Here is a 12,317-nt window from a genome sequence, read left to right on the forward strand (position 1 = left end):
GAGACTCCTACTCAAAAAAAAAAAAAGAACAAAAAAATACAAACAAAAGAGGGATCCAGGGTTCTTTCTGTATTTCACTCACACCTCTCATTTAATAAGGAGCTCTAGTAACCAAAAGAAGTGGTTCCTGGAAGCAGAGTACCTCTCCAGAAAGCTGCTCAGGCGACTGTTAAGACTGGGAGAAGCAAAGAATGACAGCAGAGGGGTTCAACATGCTCCCTCAATCCATGGGAAAGTCCAGGACGCTACTGTATCTGTCCGGTGAGAGGAGTCTCTTGAGTCCTACATGGCCCTTCCAATTCTAACTTAATTTCACCATCTACACGCGGCTCTATCTCTACCGCTTCTGGCTCTTCAGTCATTTTCATCGTCGTCCTCAATCTGAAACCGTTTTTTCTTTTGGATTCCAGGAGCTCCCAACTCTGGTGCTATGGGAATGACAGGGCGAGAGACCGAAGGAGAGAACATCTAAATACATTAAGGGGCAGTAAAGAGGGTGGTAGAGTTTGTCTTCAGGATTGAAGAGAAGGAGGACAGGGATCAGAAGAAACAGAAGGTCCCAGCCAGATTACCCACCTCTGCTCCTGCCGTCATCTTCCTCCTGCTCCTCATCACTGTCCAGCAGCTGTCGCTTCCTGGGTGCTACCTTCAGGGGCTCTTTCCCACTCACAGTCTCTTCTTCCTCTGAAATGACCATAAGTGACACAAAATTAGAAAACTGGGCTAGACTAATTACACTTCTGTTCTCAAAATCCCTTATGAGGCTGGGCGAGGTGGGTCATGCCTGCAATCCCAGCACTTTGGGAGGCTGAGGTGAGTGGGTTGCCTGAGCCCACAGGTTTGAGACCAGCTCAGGCAACTCGGGAAGACCTTGTCTCTACAACAAATAAAAAAAATTAGCTGGGTGTGGTAGTGCACGCCTGTAGTTTCGGCTACTTGGAAGGCGGAGTTGGAAGGACTGCTGAAGCTCAGTGGGTTGGCGCTAGTGGAGCCTTGAGTGTGCCACAGTACTCCAGCCTGGGCAACGGAGTAAGACTCCAACTCAGGAAAAAAAAATTATCCTGGCGTGATGGCATGCACCTGTAGTCCCAGCTACTTGGGGGACTGAAGTGGAAGGACCGCCTGCGCCCAGGAGGTTGAGGCTGCAGTGAGCCATCATCATGCCACTGCACTCCACCTTGGGTGACAGAGTGAGAATGACGCAAAAAAAAAAAAAAAATCAGCCCTCTAGACCAACATGGCTGGCACACTGTAAACACTCAGTTGATGAGCAGTTCCACTATTACCCTCTGGGGATGCCAAGCCTGCTTTCTTTTTACGGGCTAACAAGAGAGCCCTCAAAGCTTGTGCTCGATGTTCTTTCCAGTGCTCCTCATCCGGGCTTTGCTCTCCAGGGACTTTAGCTTCAAGTTCTAGCTGTAGTTTTTCCTCCTCGTTTGGCTGACTCAGAGAAGCTGCTACCCTCCGGAGCTGGGTGGGACTCAGCTTGGCTGGAATTCGCCAGAAGGTTTCCTACAAAGGCAAAGAAGTTGGGGATGACAGCAAAGGAAAGGAATGACTTCCTTTTTTTTTTAATGAATTAAGAAAAGTAGATTTATTAAAGGAAAGATACTTTGTGAAGGGCATAACGGGCAGAATAGCAGTGAGAGGGTCTGCTGTCTGCTGCGAATGACCTCTCTAGCTCACCAGATTTCTTTTCTTTTTTGAGTAGGAGTCTCACTTTGTCCCCCAGGCTGGAGTGCAGTGGCATCCTCACGGTCACCACTGCCTCAACCTGCTGAGCTCAGTCAATCCTTTCGCCTCAGCCTTCTTTTTTTTTTGGAGTTGGAGTCTCACTCTGTCACCCAGACTGGAATGCAGTGGCTGCTCCCGGCCACCGCAGCCTCGAACTGCTGGGCTCCAGCGATCCTTCCACCTCAGCCTTCCAAGTAGCCAGAATTACAGGCATGCGCTAACACGCCTGGCTGATTTTTTTATTTATTGTAGAGATGAGGTCTCGCTGCCCAGGCAAGTCTCGAACCCGTGCCATCAGGCAATCCACTCACCTCAGCCTCCCAAAGGCACGGGATTACAGGCTGAGCCACCGAGCCCGGCTCGCCTCAGCCTTCTAAGAAGCTGGAACTACAGGTGCGCACCACCAGCTAATTTTTTGATTTATTGTAGAGATGATGTCTTGCCAAGTTGCCCAGGCTGGTCTTGAACCCCTGGGTTCAGGCTATCTTCTCGCCTTTTTCTCCCCAAAGTGCTGGGATTATAGGCTTGAGCCACTGTGCCTGGCCCAGATTTTCATATTATTCATTGAATAAATATGACCCAACATTGGTGAAGTTCCACAAGGCTTGTGAACTCTACTTATTACCTATTATACAATATACAGGGGAAACCCCAGAAAAACCTTTTTTGGAGGGCGGGCTCCTTGTAGTACAGGTTTCCCCTGCTAGTTAAGTGTTCTAGGAACCTACTGGCATCAGTGTACCAGCTAGCATTGTTGTGAGAAGCTGCATTCAGTTTTGGCGAATTTTTTTTGGAGATTATTTTGACACATTTGCCCATTTCATGATGGGAGTGCACCTGCCCACACCATGCTAGGTGTTTATCAGTTTCTGACCAAAACTGACATGACTTCCATGCCCCAATTTCTCTCTCCCTGGGGGACATTTTTTGTCTCCCTAGATGAAAAAAGTCCTCAAAGGGAAACATTTTACCAATGTGGAAGTAAAACAAAAAATGGTAGAAGCACTCAAAGCCATCAAAATTGATAAGTTCAAAACTGTTTTGAGCAGTGGAAAAAAGCATCTTGATCAGTGTATTGCATCATGCAGATAGCACCTGAAGGTGACTAAAGTTTAAAAATGTATAGGTAAGTATACATTTTTTTCTAAATTCTGGATTTTTGGGGGTTCTCCCTCATATAGCCAATTGTCTAGCAAAGTGCCTGCTACATTAGGTGGTTCCCAGTAAATATAGTTATTTGAATTAATAAATGAATGAATCCTGAGAATCTAAATCAGGTACAGTCCTTGCTCTCAAGGAACTCACAATCTAATGGGAGAAAGAATGAATGTGAAGCCGGGCTCTGTGGCTCAGCCTGTAATCCCGCATTTTGGGAGGCTAAGGTGAGTGGATTGCCTGAGCCCACGGGTTCAAGATCTGCCTGGGCAACTTGGCGAGACCTCATCTCTACAATAAATAAAAAAATCAGCCAGGTGTGGTAGTGCGCGCCTGTAGTTCCGGCTACTCGGAAGGATCGCTGGAGCCCAGCAGGTCGAGGCTGCAGTGGCCGAGAGCGGCCACTGCACTCCAGTCTGGGCGACAGAGTGAGACTCCAACTCAAAAAAAAAAAAAAAAGAAAGAATGAATGTGCTGTAATACCATAGGATTGAGGCTGTATCAAAGGAATTAACAAATCCCAGCTGACAAAGTGATTATTTTATTTCAGGGGTTGAAAGAATTGCAGGATCTGTTTCTCTAGATGACACCTGGGTAGAGGTTCATCAGGAAGACAGGTAGGGTGTGCATACATATGTAACCTGGTGTGGATGGCTGTAGCCTTCCTATTGAGAGGCTGGCATGATTATCCGTTTGGAGGCATAAAAAAACCTACCGTTTGAAGGATGGAAAGTAGTCCTTCAGGTGACTAAAGAGGTGTGTGGGTGGCATGATTGTGAGGTTGCAAAGGCTGCCCAAGGATGGGCATGCCAGTTGAAGTTGTGTATTCTGTCCTGCAAGCAGGAAGGGACAATCAAGGGCTCTGGAAAGGGGAGTGATATACAGCTAGTCCTCTGTAGCAAAAATATTCAGAGAAAAAAACTCCAATAAAATAACAAAAAATGCCAGGTGCAATGGTTCATGCCTATAATTCCAGCACTTTGGAAGGCAGAGGCGAGAGGATTGCCTGCACCCTCAGGTTCAAGCTCAGCCTGGACAACTTGGCGAGATCTCATCTCCACAATAAATAAAAAACTAGTTGGGCATGGTGGTATATGCCTGTAGTTCCAGCTACTTGGAAGGCTGAGGAGGAAGGATCAACTGAGCCCAGCAGGTCGAGGCTGCGGTGGCCATGACAGAGTGAGACTCCAACTCAAAAAAAAAAAAAAAAAAAGAAGCCGGGCTCGGTGACTCAGCCTGTAATTTGCGCTTTGGGAGGCTGAGATGAATGGATTGCCTGAGCCTGCGGGTTCGAGACCCGCCTGGGCAACTTGGCAAGACCTCATCTTTACAATAAATCAAAAAATTAGCCGGGCGTGGTAGCGCATGCCTGTAGTTTTAGCTACTTGGAAGAATGAGACAGAAGGATTGCCGGAGCCCAGCAGGTCGAGGCTGCTATGGCAGGGAGTGGCCACTGCACTCCAGTTTGGGTGACAGAGTGAGACTCCAACTCAAAAAAAAAAAAAAGAAAAAAAAAAAAAAAACCTAGGCACAGTGGTTCAAGCCTAAAATCCCAGCACTTTGGGAGGCCAAGGTGAAGGGATTTCCTGAGTCTATGGGTTCAAGAACAGCCTGGGCAACTTGGTGAGACCTCATCTCTACAATAAAATAAAAAAATTAGCTGGGCATGGTAGCATGTGCCTGTAGTTCTGGTGACTTGGCAGGCTGAGGCAGAAGGATCGCTTGAGCCCAGCAGGTCGACACTGGGGTGGCTGTGAGCATGCCACTGCACTCCAGTTTGGGCGACAGAGTTCAACTCAATAACTCAATCAATTTGAATACAGTTAACAATTACTTACATAGCATTTACATTGTGTAGGTATTATAAGAAATCTAGAGTATATGGGGATCTAAAGTATATGGGGATATGTGAGTGGGTTACACGCAAATTCTACGATAAGGAACTTGAGTAGCCACAGATTTGTATACTTAGGGAGGGATACTGGAACCAATCCTACTCGGTTCCCGAAAGACGGCTGAAATCAAAACTATATTTTAGGAAGATAAATCTGAGAGCAGGATCGAAGACGGATTTAGGGGAAGGGAGGATCAAAGAGACAAAAAGACCAGCAGGAGTCTTGATCAGAGATGACAAGGCAGCAAGGAGGACTAAGATAACAATGAGGACAGAGATCACAAGATAATGAGGAGAAGGAGATGTATTTTGAGAGCCATGTTTGGAGGTTCTAGCAGGAGAGTGCAGCTACTTGTATACCCATGACCAAAGAATTTTATCAGGCAAAGTCATCCTCTTTGACTGAACACACAGCTCGATGGGGACACATATGGAGCAGTGAGGGAGGAAGAGGACACCATCTAGTCAGCCAGATCAGCCAAATCAACCCTGGCGATTAGTAGGGTGACAGATGTCGCAGCCAGATTGCCCTCATATCCAGAAGATGTATCTTGAAATAGGATCAACAGGCCTTAGCTGACAAACTGGTGTATTTACCTGTCCGGAGGCTGGGGGCCGAACCCCAAGTTTATGCAACAGCTGCTGAAACTGTTCATTTTCCATCGCTTCCTCATTTTCCTCTGACAGCGGCACTAACGGAACTGCCTGGGAGCAGCCTAGGACAGAGTCAATAGTCACAGAGTGAAGATGTGAACAAAGAACTGGTCCTCTATCCTATGACCAGGTGTCCAGCATCCTCCAGTGCTTTGGCCCTCCTAAAACTCTCATCTGCCCACTCACCGTCCTCTTCCCGATCATTTGCTACTCGGATCAGGCAGTTCTGGAGCCACAGAAGGGGAGTAGAAAAGCCTAAGAGAAAGAAGAAAATTTCCATTTGGCCCCTACCTCTCCACCTGAGACACCTCTCCCAGCTCAAGTCCTTACCTTCCTGATGCAGGCTTTGACCAAGGTTTTCAGTTGAAAGCACTGAGCTACCCTGGGCTTGCTCTGTTTCCGAGTCCTCCCCTATTTCCTCTCCCTCTTCACTCTCTTCCTCTTCTTCTAGGTCTTCCTGGCCAAAACCTTTCAGGGGCTCCTCTCCATTGGGCTAAAATTGATTGGGGGGAGGGGGGAATGAGAATGAAGGCAACACGAGGAACTTATTGGAGTCTTCTGGTTCCTGACCACCCCACTGGAGGGACCCAGTTAGAACAGCCTTGGGCAGAAGAATCTGGGTGGGCGACTTCTAAGGTGCACTTCAAGGAGAGTTGGCCCAAGCCAGCAGGGCCAGTGTGAGATTGTTACCAAGCTGGAGGGTGCCAACTTCTTGCGCCGTTTCTTGTACAGCTCCCGTCGCTCAGCCACCAAACCCATAGCCAACAGTTTATCCACTATTCGGGCCCGTGAGCGTTTGGCTGTGATATTCTTCATGATATGACTCAGGACTTCTATAAAGAGGAAACGTGTGAATATCCAAGAGCAATGGAGGAAGGGATTAATAAAATAAATCAGAGGTCAAAAATGACACAAATATGGTTAAGAGGACAGAAGGGATGGGATCATCTTTCCTGAGGAATAAGAGGCAGAGGAAAAAGAAATCGACAGCTTGGTTGTCATCCCAGAGGCTCCCTGAGCTTTCTCCTCACTTACCATCTGAGTCCTGGAACTCCTCAAAAAGTCGTTGCAGCTCCAGCTCTTGGTCCTCTGTCCACAGGACAACATTGGTTCCTTTCCTGTTTCGGGAGGTGTCAGAGGAGGCCCAGGAAATGGACAAAGGATTCCCCATCCCAGTTCCCTCCAAATCATGTGCCTCTACCTTTGGAAGTCCTTAACGCTGTCAGCCAATCCCAGTCGTACCAGATGGTGGATGATCTGCTTGCGTGTTCGAGGAACAGTATTCAGCTGTGCCAATATGGCTTCCACCACATCTTGACCTGGGGTGGAGAAGGAGTGAGGCAGTCAAGAGGGGTCCTGGAGCTCAGGCTGCCCTCCTCAGGAACTCCTCAGATGTCAGGGCCTCACACCTTCCACATCCTTATGGACAAGGTACAGTTCCCGCAGATGAGCCTCCTCCTCTGGGCTCCACGTCGGGGCTCTGCGACCAGAAGATCTAAATGATGAAAGGGGAAGGACAGCATGTAGCTTCTTGGCCCAAAAAGAGCAGCCCAAAGGCCCTCTCTGATCAGTTCTGAAAGGAACAAGACACGCGAGGCAGGTAGCTCAAAAGAGCCAGCTAACAGAGACTATGCTGCGTTTCCTTCCTCTTCCTCCTTCCACTTAAGAACCCAAAAGTCAAACGAAGAGATTTTCTAGGTTAGGTCTATGGAACCCGACACTCCAGGAACTGAGAATATTATAGAAAAAAGAGAGAAATATGAAAAGAGGGGAGCCAGGTGCAGTGGCTCATGCCTGTAATCCCAATACTTTGGGAGGTGGAGGTGAGAGGATTGCCTGAGTCTGGGGGTTTGAGATCAGCCCGGGCAACTTGGCAAGACCTCATCTCTACAATAAATAAAAAAATTAACTGGCCATGGTGGTGTGCACCTGTGGTTCCAGCTACTTGGAAGACTGAGGCAGAAGGATTGTCTGAGCCCAGCAGGTTGAGGCTGTGGTGGCCATGAGCATGCCACTGCATTCCAGCATGGGCGACAGAGTGAGCCTCTGACTCAAAAAAAAAAAAAAAAAAAATCCGGGAGGCAGAGTAAGAGGACTGCCTGAGCCCAGGGGTTCAAGGCCAGCCTGGGCAACTTGGTGAGACCTTGTCTCTACAATAAATCAAACAAATTAGCCAGGCAAGGTGGTGTGCGCCTGTAGTTTCAGGACCCCTAAGGCAGAAGGATTGCCTGAGCTCAGCAGGTCAAGGCTGTGGTGGCTGTGAACGTGCCACTGCACTCCAGTCTGGGTGACAGGAGTGAGACTCTGACTCAAAAAAAAAAAAAAAAGGAGGGAAGATGAGACACTATGGGAAAGACAACAAATATTTGTATAAACCCTTATGGTTTCCAAGCACATTTTGGAAAAGGTCACACACAAACTCTCTCTGGGCTCTCTGGGGGGGCCACTCCACGGCCAACAGTGTTCCTGTATGAAGAATGGTGAAGGAGAAGGAAAGTAGAGTAGACAGGAGACTTAGATTCTAGTCCCTGTTCCTCTCTCGGATGACTTTAGGTAAAACACTTCACCTCCTGGGCCTGTTTTCTCTCCTACGATAGGAAAGAAACATGAGACTAAATGATCTGCAAGTAAGCTCTTATAGCTTTGACACTCTGTGACTCTGCACCACCGTCCCCTACCACCCGTCCTTCCCCATCGCAAGCTCACCGGCCATCCAGGGAACCATAGCCCTCGGTCATCTCTTGAACCACAGCTGTGTTCTTCCAGAACAGCAGCTCCACAAAGGCTTTTTGGTTGACTGCAGCCAGTGCAAAGAACTTGCCAAGGATGTATTTGGCAAAAGTCACAAGCTCCTGTAGGAGAGGGAGGCTGCTATGAAGCCTCTGGCCCAATGTACACACAACCTGGCCCTCTAGGTATTTTTTCAGTATCTGTTCCCAGCTGCTCCCTCCTCATTCAGACTCTCTCTTCTGTCCTTTCCAGGCAGCTTCCTTGACCTGTCTGCCTACTTCCTCGCCTTTCTCATCTTCCAGCCCTCGATACCTCTCAGCATCCTTTATCCCCTGAAGATTATCCGTTTACCCCTGGATTCCCATGCCCTGCCAGACCCTCATTCCTTGGTATCCCCTAACTTTGTAGGCTCCAGCAGCTGGGTCACTCAGCAGACGATTGAAGAGACAGAAGACTGAGAGCTGAAAAAGCAGAGCTTCCATTTTGAGGTCGTGGGCCAGTCGGTGCAGCATCTTGACAACACAGTGGTTGGTGTGAGCACTATTCTGTTGGTAGTTCCGCAGCAGCAGCACGTAGGCTCGGACAACAGTTGAACATGCAAAGCTGCGCCAAAACAGGGAGGGAAAGGACGTCGGCATAAGGACACTGCTCATCCTCACAGCTGCACAATCACCACCCTGGGACCAAATGAGTCCTCTCGACCCGCACCGTTTCAGGTAGTCCAGAAAATTAAATTCTTTCTCCGACACCTGGACCACTTGCAACTCCTCCTCTTCCTCCTCCTCTTCTTCCTCTTCTTCCTCTGCCCCTCGTTCCTCTGGCCCCTGCTGCCCTATAGATAGAGTGAGGATTACTGGGTCTCTGTCTTGCTGGTGCGGGACAAGAGCTGGAAGGGGAACAGATGTGAAGAAATGGAGACTCACGGGGAAGCGGAGCAGAGAGGATCTGTTTCAGCAACTGGACCTCTTCCTCTGGGGAAATGTCTTGAGGGCCAAACACATCTCCTTCTGGCCATACCTCCCTGGAGCACAGACAGAAAAAGGCTTTAACTAGAGGAGACTTTGAAGTGGGAGAAGGAATTCAGACTTATTTCATTTGACAGCCAGAAAGAGATTGCAAACGTTATCTCAGAGATGAAACAAAGACTCTAGGAAAACTTTTCATCATAAGCCACAGTGTAATAAAAATCATATGAGAACAAAATGCAACCAATTTAAATGTATAACACCTCGTTGAGGAAATGTACACATTCACACAACTGTGTCTTAAAGCCATTAACCCTGAGCCCGCAGGTTCGAGACCCGCCTGGGCAACTTGGTCAAGACTTCATCTCTACAATAAATCAAAAATTAGCCGGGCATGATAGCGCGCCTGTAGTTCCAGCTACTAGGAAGGCTGAGACGGAAGGATCGCCGGAGCCCAGCAGGTCGAGGCTGCGGTGGCTGGGAGCGGCCACTGCACTTCAGTCTGGGCGACAGAGTGAGATTCCAACTCAAAAAAAAAAAAAAAAAAAAAAGCCATTAACAATTACAGAAATACATCTGATGAGAAATTATGCTCACTGAGAAGGGAAAACTTAAAATCAGTATGTGCTGATTTCATTTTTGTAAGAAATATATGATATTTCTACATATAATGGAGAAAAAAACTCTGAAGGTTACTCCTGAAAATAATATTTATCTTGGGCTACTACAATTACAGAAGCCCTCACTTAATGTTGTCAACAAGTTCTTGGAAACTGCGACTTTAAGCAAAACAGTGTATAACAAAACTAAGTTTTTCCTCATAACGCTATAAGGAGAATGACATTTTTTTTTTTGAGTTGGAGTCTCACTCTGTCGCCCAGACTGGAGTGCAGTGGCCGCTCCCGGCCACCGCAGCCTCAACCTGCTGGGCTCCGGCGATCCTTCCGCCTCAGCCTTCCGGGTAGCTGGAACTACAGGCGTGCGCTACCATGCCCGGCTGATTTTTGATTTATTGTAGAGATGAGGTCTCACCAAGTTGCCCAGGCGGGTCTCGAACCCGCGGGTTCAGGCAATCCACTCACCTCAGCCTCCCAAATACGCGGGATTATAGGCTGAGAAACCGAGCCCGGCTGAGAATGACATTATTAGAGGACCTGCTGTATGTCATTTTGTTTAAAGTCAGTTTCTAAGAACTTATCAATGACACTGAGGACTTATAGCTTATTTTTCCCCCCAATTAACCGTGCTTTTTGGTATTTTTTAAAAACAAGCAAACAAAAAAGTCAAAACTCCCCAGGAGTCAGTGCTCAGCATGGAGTCCCAGAGGCTCTGATGGGATGCCTCTTTTTTGATGACTGAGAACCCTGAACCATAATGATGGCCTCCCTGGTTCCCAAAGCCCAGGAGGATGGCTGGGCAGGGTTCTTACCGGGCTGATCTCAGAAGGGTCAGGGCTTGTGGGGCCTGGCCAGCCAGGAGACAGTCTTGGATCCGCACCATGGCTTCTGCCCGCTGCTCTTCCACTGGCACTTCTGAGGCCGCGTCAAAGGGAACCATGGAGTCTACACTGAGCTCAGGATTCTAGAGATGGATAAGGTTATGGGAGTAGATGGGGAGGAAAACCCAGACTGTCTACCCAGAGCACTATCCTCAAGAAAGACAGGGTTTCTGTAACCACCTACCTGGGCACAGCACTGTAGTTGCTCAACAAGGGCTGGCCACACAGCCTCGGCTTCCTCTGGGCTATATGGGACATTACCAGAAGCAGTGGCCTGGTCTAGAATTTTCTTCTTCTTCTTTCTCTTCTTTCGTTTGTTCTACGGAAAAAGAACTGTATTAGGATGGCAAGAGGGCTAAGAAGAACCTTTTCCTATCAATGTCTTCTCTATTACAAAAATAATTAAGTAACTGGAATTCATGGAATGTCCATTATGTGCTACTCATAGGTGATGGAAAGCAATAGGGAATGGAACATTTCTTGCCCTTGAGGAGTTTGTACTCTAGAGGGGAAGACAGGTAAGTAAATAGGTAATTATATTACAGTGTGGATAAGAGATATAACGTGAGGGAGCATGAAATGTCATCGCAAAAACTGGCACCTGACTCATTTCCCGGAGTCAGAGGTGGCTTGCAAAAAGCAGTGATATCTTCAGTCTGCAGAACAAACTGATGCTACGAGAGTCAATTAAGACATATGAAAAAGCTTTGCAAAATGCAAAGCATTATGTACATAAAGTCTATCATTTTTTTTAATCTTGAAAAGCAGGAGAATAAGTCAATACCCAAATTCTAACCCCACAAGTCAGGGCTATGACCCCATCTTTGGTGTGGGTACTCAAAAGTCAAACAGGATAAACTAGGAGGCCCTTGAGGTTCATGCACGATTCAAGGAACTTATAATCTTTTTCTTTTCTTTTCTTTGAGTTGGAGTCTCACTCTGTCACCCAGGCTGGAGTGCAGTGGCAGGATCATGGCCATCACAGCCTCGACCTTCAGGGCGTGGGTGGTCCTTTCACCTCAGCCTTCCAAGTAGCTGGAACTATAGGCATGAGCCACCATGGCTGACTAATTTTTTTACTTACTGTAGAGATGAGGTCTCGCCAAGTTGCCCAGGCTGGTCTCGAACCCCTGGGCTCAGGCAATCCTCTCACCTCTGCCTCCAAAAGTGCTGGGATTACAGGCATGAGCCACTGTACCCGGCACGAACTTATAATCAAACACACCAAAGGTTAGGAGCATGAGCTTTGGAGTCCAAGAGATCTGGATTTGAGTACTGCGTCAGTAATGCTAACACAACCTTAGACAAGTTAACCATTTTGAGCATATGTCCTAGTGCTATTGTGAGGATTACACAAAAATCTTAGCACAGTGTCTGGAACACAGTAAATGATCAATAAATGATAGTATCTATGATTACTGTTAATACTATAGAGCCCTGAGTGTAAAAATACCTTTTAGCAAAGTCTTACTGGTACTAGTGCACCCCTTTTTTTTTTTGAGTTGGAGTCTCACTCTGTCGCCCAGACTGGAGTGCAGTGGCCGCTCCCATCCACCGCAGCCTCGACCTGCTGGGCTCCGGCGATCCTGCTGCCTCGGCCTTCCAAGTAGCTGGAACTACAGGCACACGTTACCACGCCCGGCTAATTTTTTTATTTATTGTAGAGATGAGGTCTCGCCAAGTTGCC

At 47.7% G+C, this 12,317-nt stretch overlaps 1 protein-coding gene across 1 annotated transcript in view; it reads right to left on the reverse strand.

Moving 5' to 3' along the window:
* Positions 1 to 316: 316 nt before the first annotated feature.
* TIMELESS (timeless circadian clock) overlaps positions 317 to 12,317 on the reverse strand; it is an 18,937-nt gene continuing 6,936 nt past the window's right edge. Inside the window, exons 13-28 of the mRNA XM_008055971.1 lie at positions 10,815 to 10,949; positions 10,562 to 10,713; positions 9,091 to 9,188; positions 8,876 to 8,999; positions 8,569 to 8,770; positions 8,144 to 8,289; positions 6,847 to 6,932; positions 6,639 to 6,756; positions 6,473 to 6,555; positions 6,128 to 6,270; positions 5,768 to 5,930; positions 5,624 to 5,692; positions 5,381 to 5,499; positions 1,287 to 1,512; positions 577 to 684; positions 317 to 428 (exon numbers count right to left, since the gene is read on the reverse strand). Of these exons, the coding sequence (XP_008054162.1) occupies positions 355 to 428; positions 577 to 684; positions 1,287 to 1,512; positions 5,381 to 5,499; positions 5,624 to 5,692; positions 5,768 to 5,930; positions 6,128 to 6,270; positions 6,473 to 6,555; positions 6,639 to 6,756; positions 6,847 to 6,932; positions 8,144 to 8,289; positions 8,569 to 8,770; positions 8,876 to 8,999; positions 9,091 to 9,188; positions 10,562 to 10,713; positions 10,815 to 10,949 (2,046 nt within the window). The 3' untranslated portion in view covers positions 317 to 354. The remainder of the gene's footprint in view (positions 429 to 576; positions 685 to 1,286; positions 1,513 to 5,380; positions 5,500 to 5,623; positions 5,693 to 5,767; positions 5,931 to 6,127; positions 6,271 to 6,472; positions 6,556 to 6,638; positions 6,757 to 6,846; positions 6,933 to 8,143; positions 8,290 to 8,568; positions 8,771 to 8,875; positions 9,000 to 9,090; positions 9,189 to 10,561; positions 10,714 to 10,814; positions 10,950 to 12,317) is intronic.

The sequence above is a fragment of the Carlito syrichta genome, unplaced genomic scaffold (genome assembly GCF_000164805.1).
Source record: "Carlito syrichta isolate Samal-C Ts95f unplaced genomic scaffold, Tarsius_syrichta-2.0.1 Scaffold302054, whole genome shotgun sequence".
Classification (NCBI taxonomy): Eukaryota; Metazoa; Chordata; class Mammalia; order Primates; family Tarsiidae; genus Carlito; species Carlito syrichta.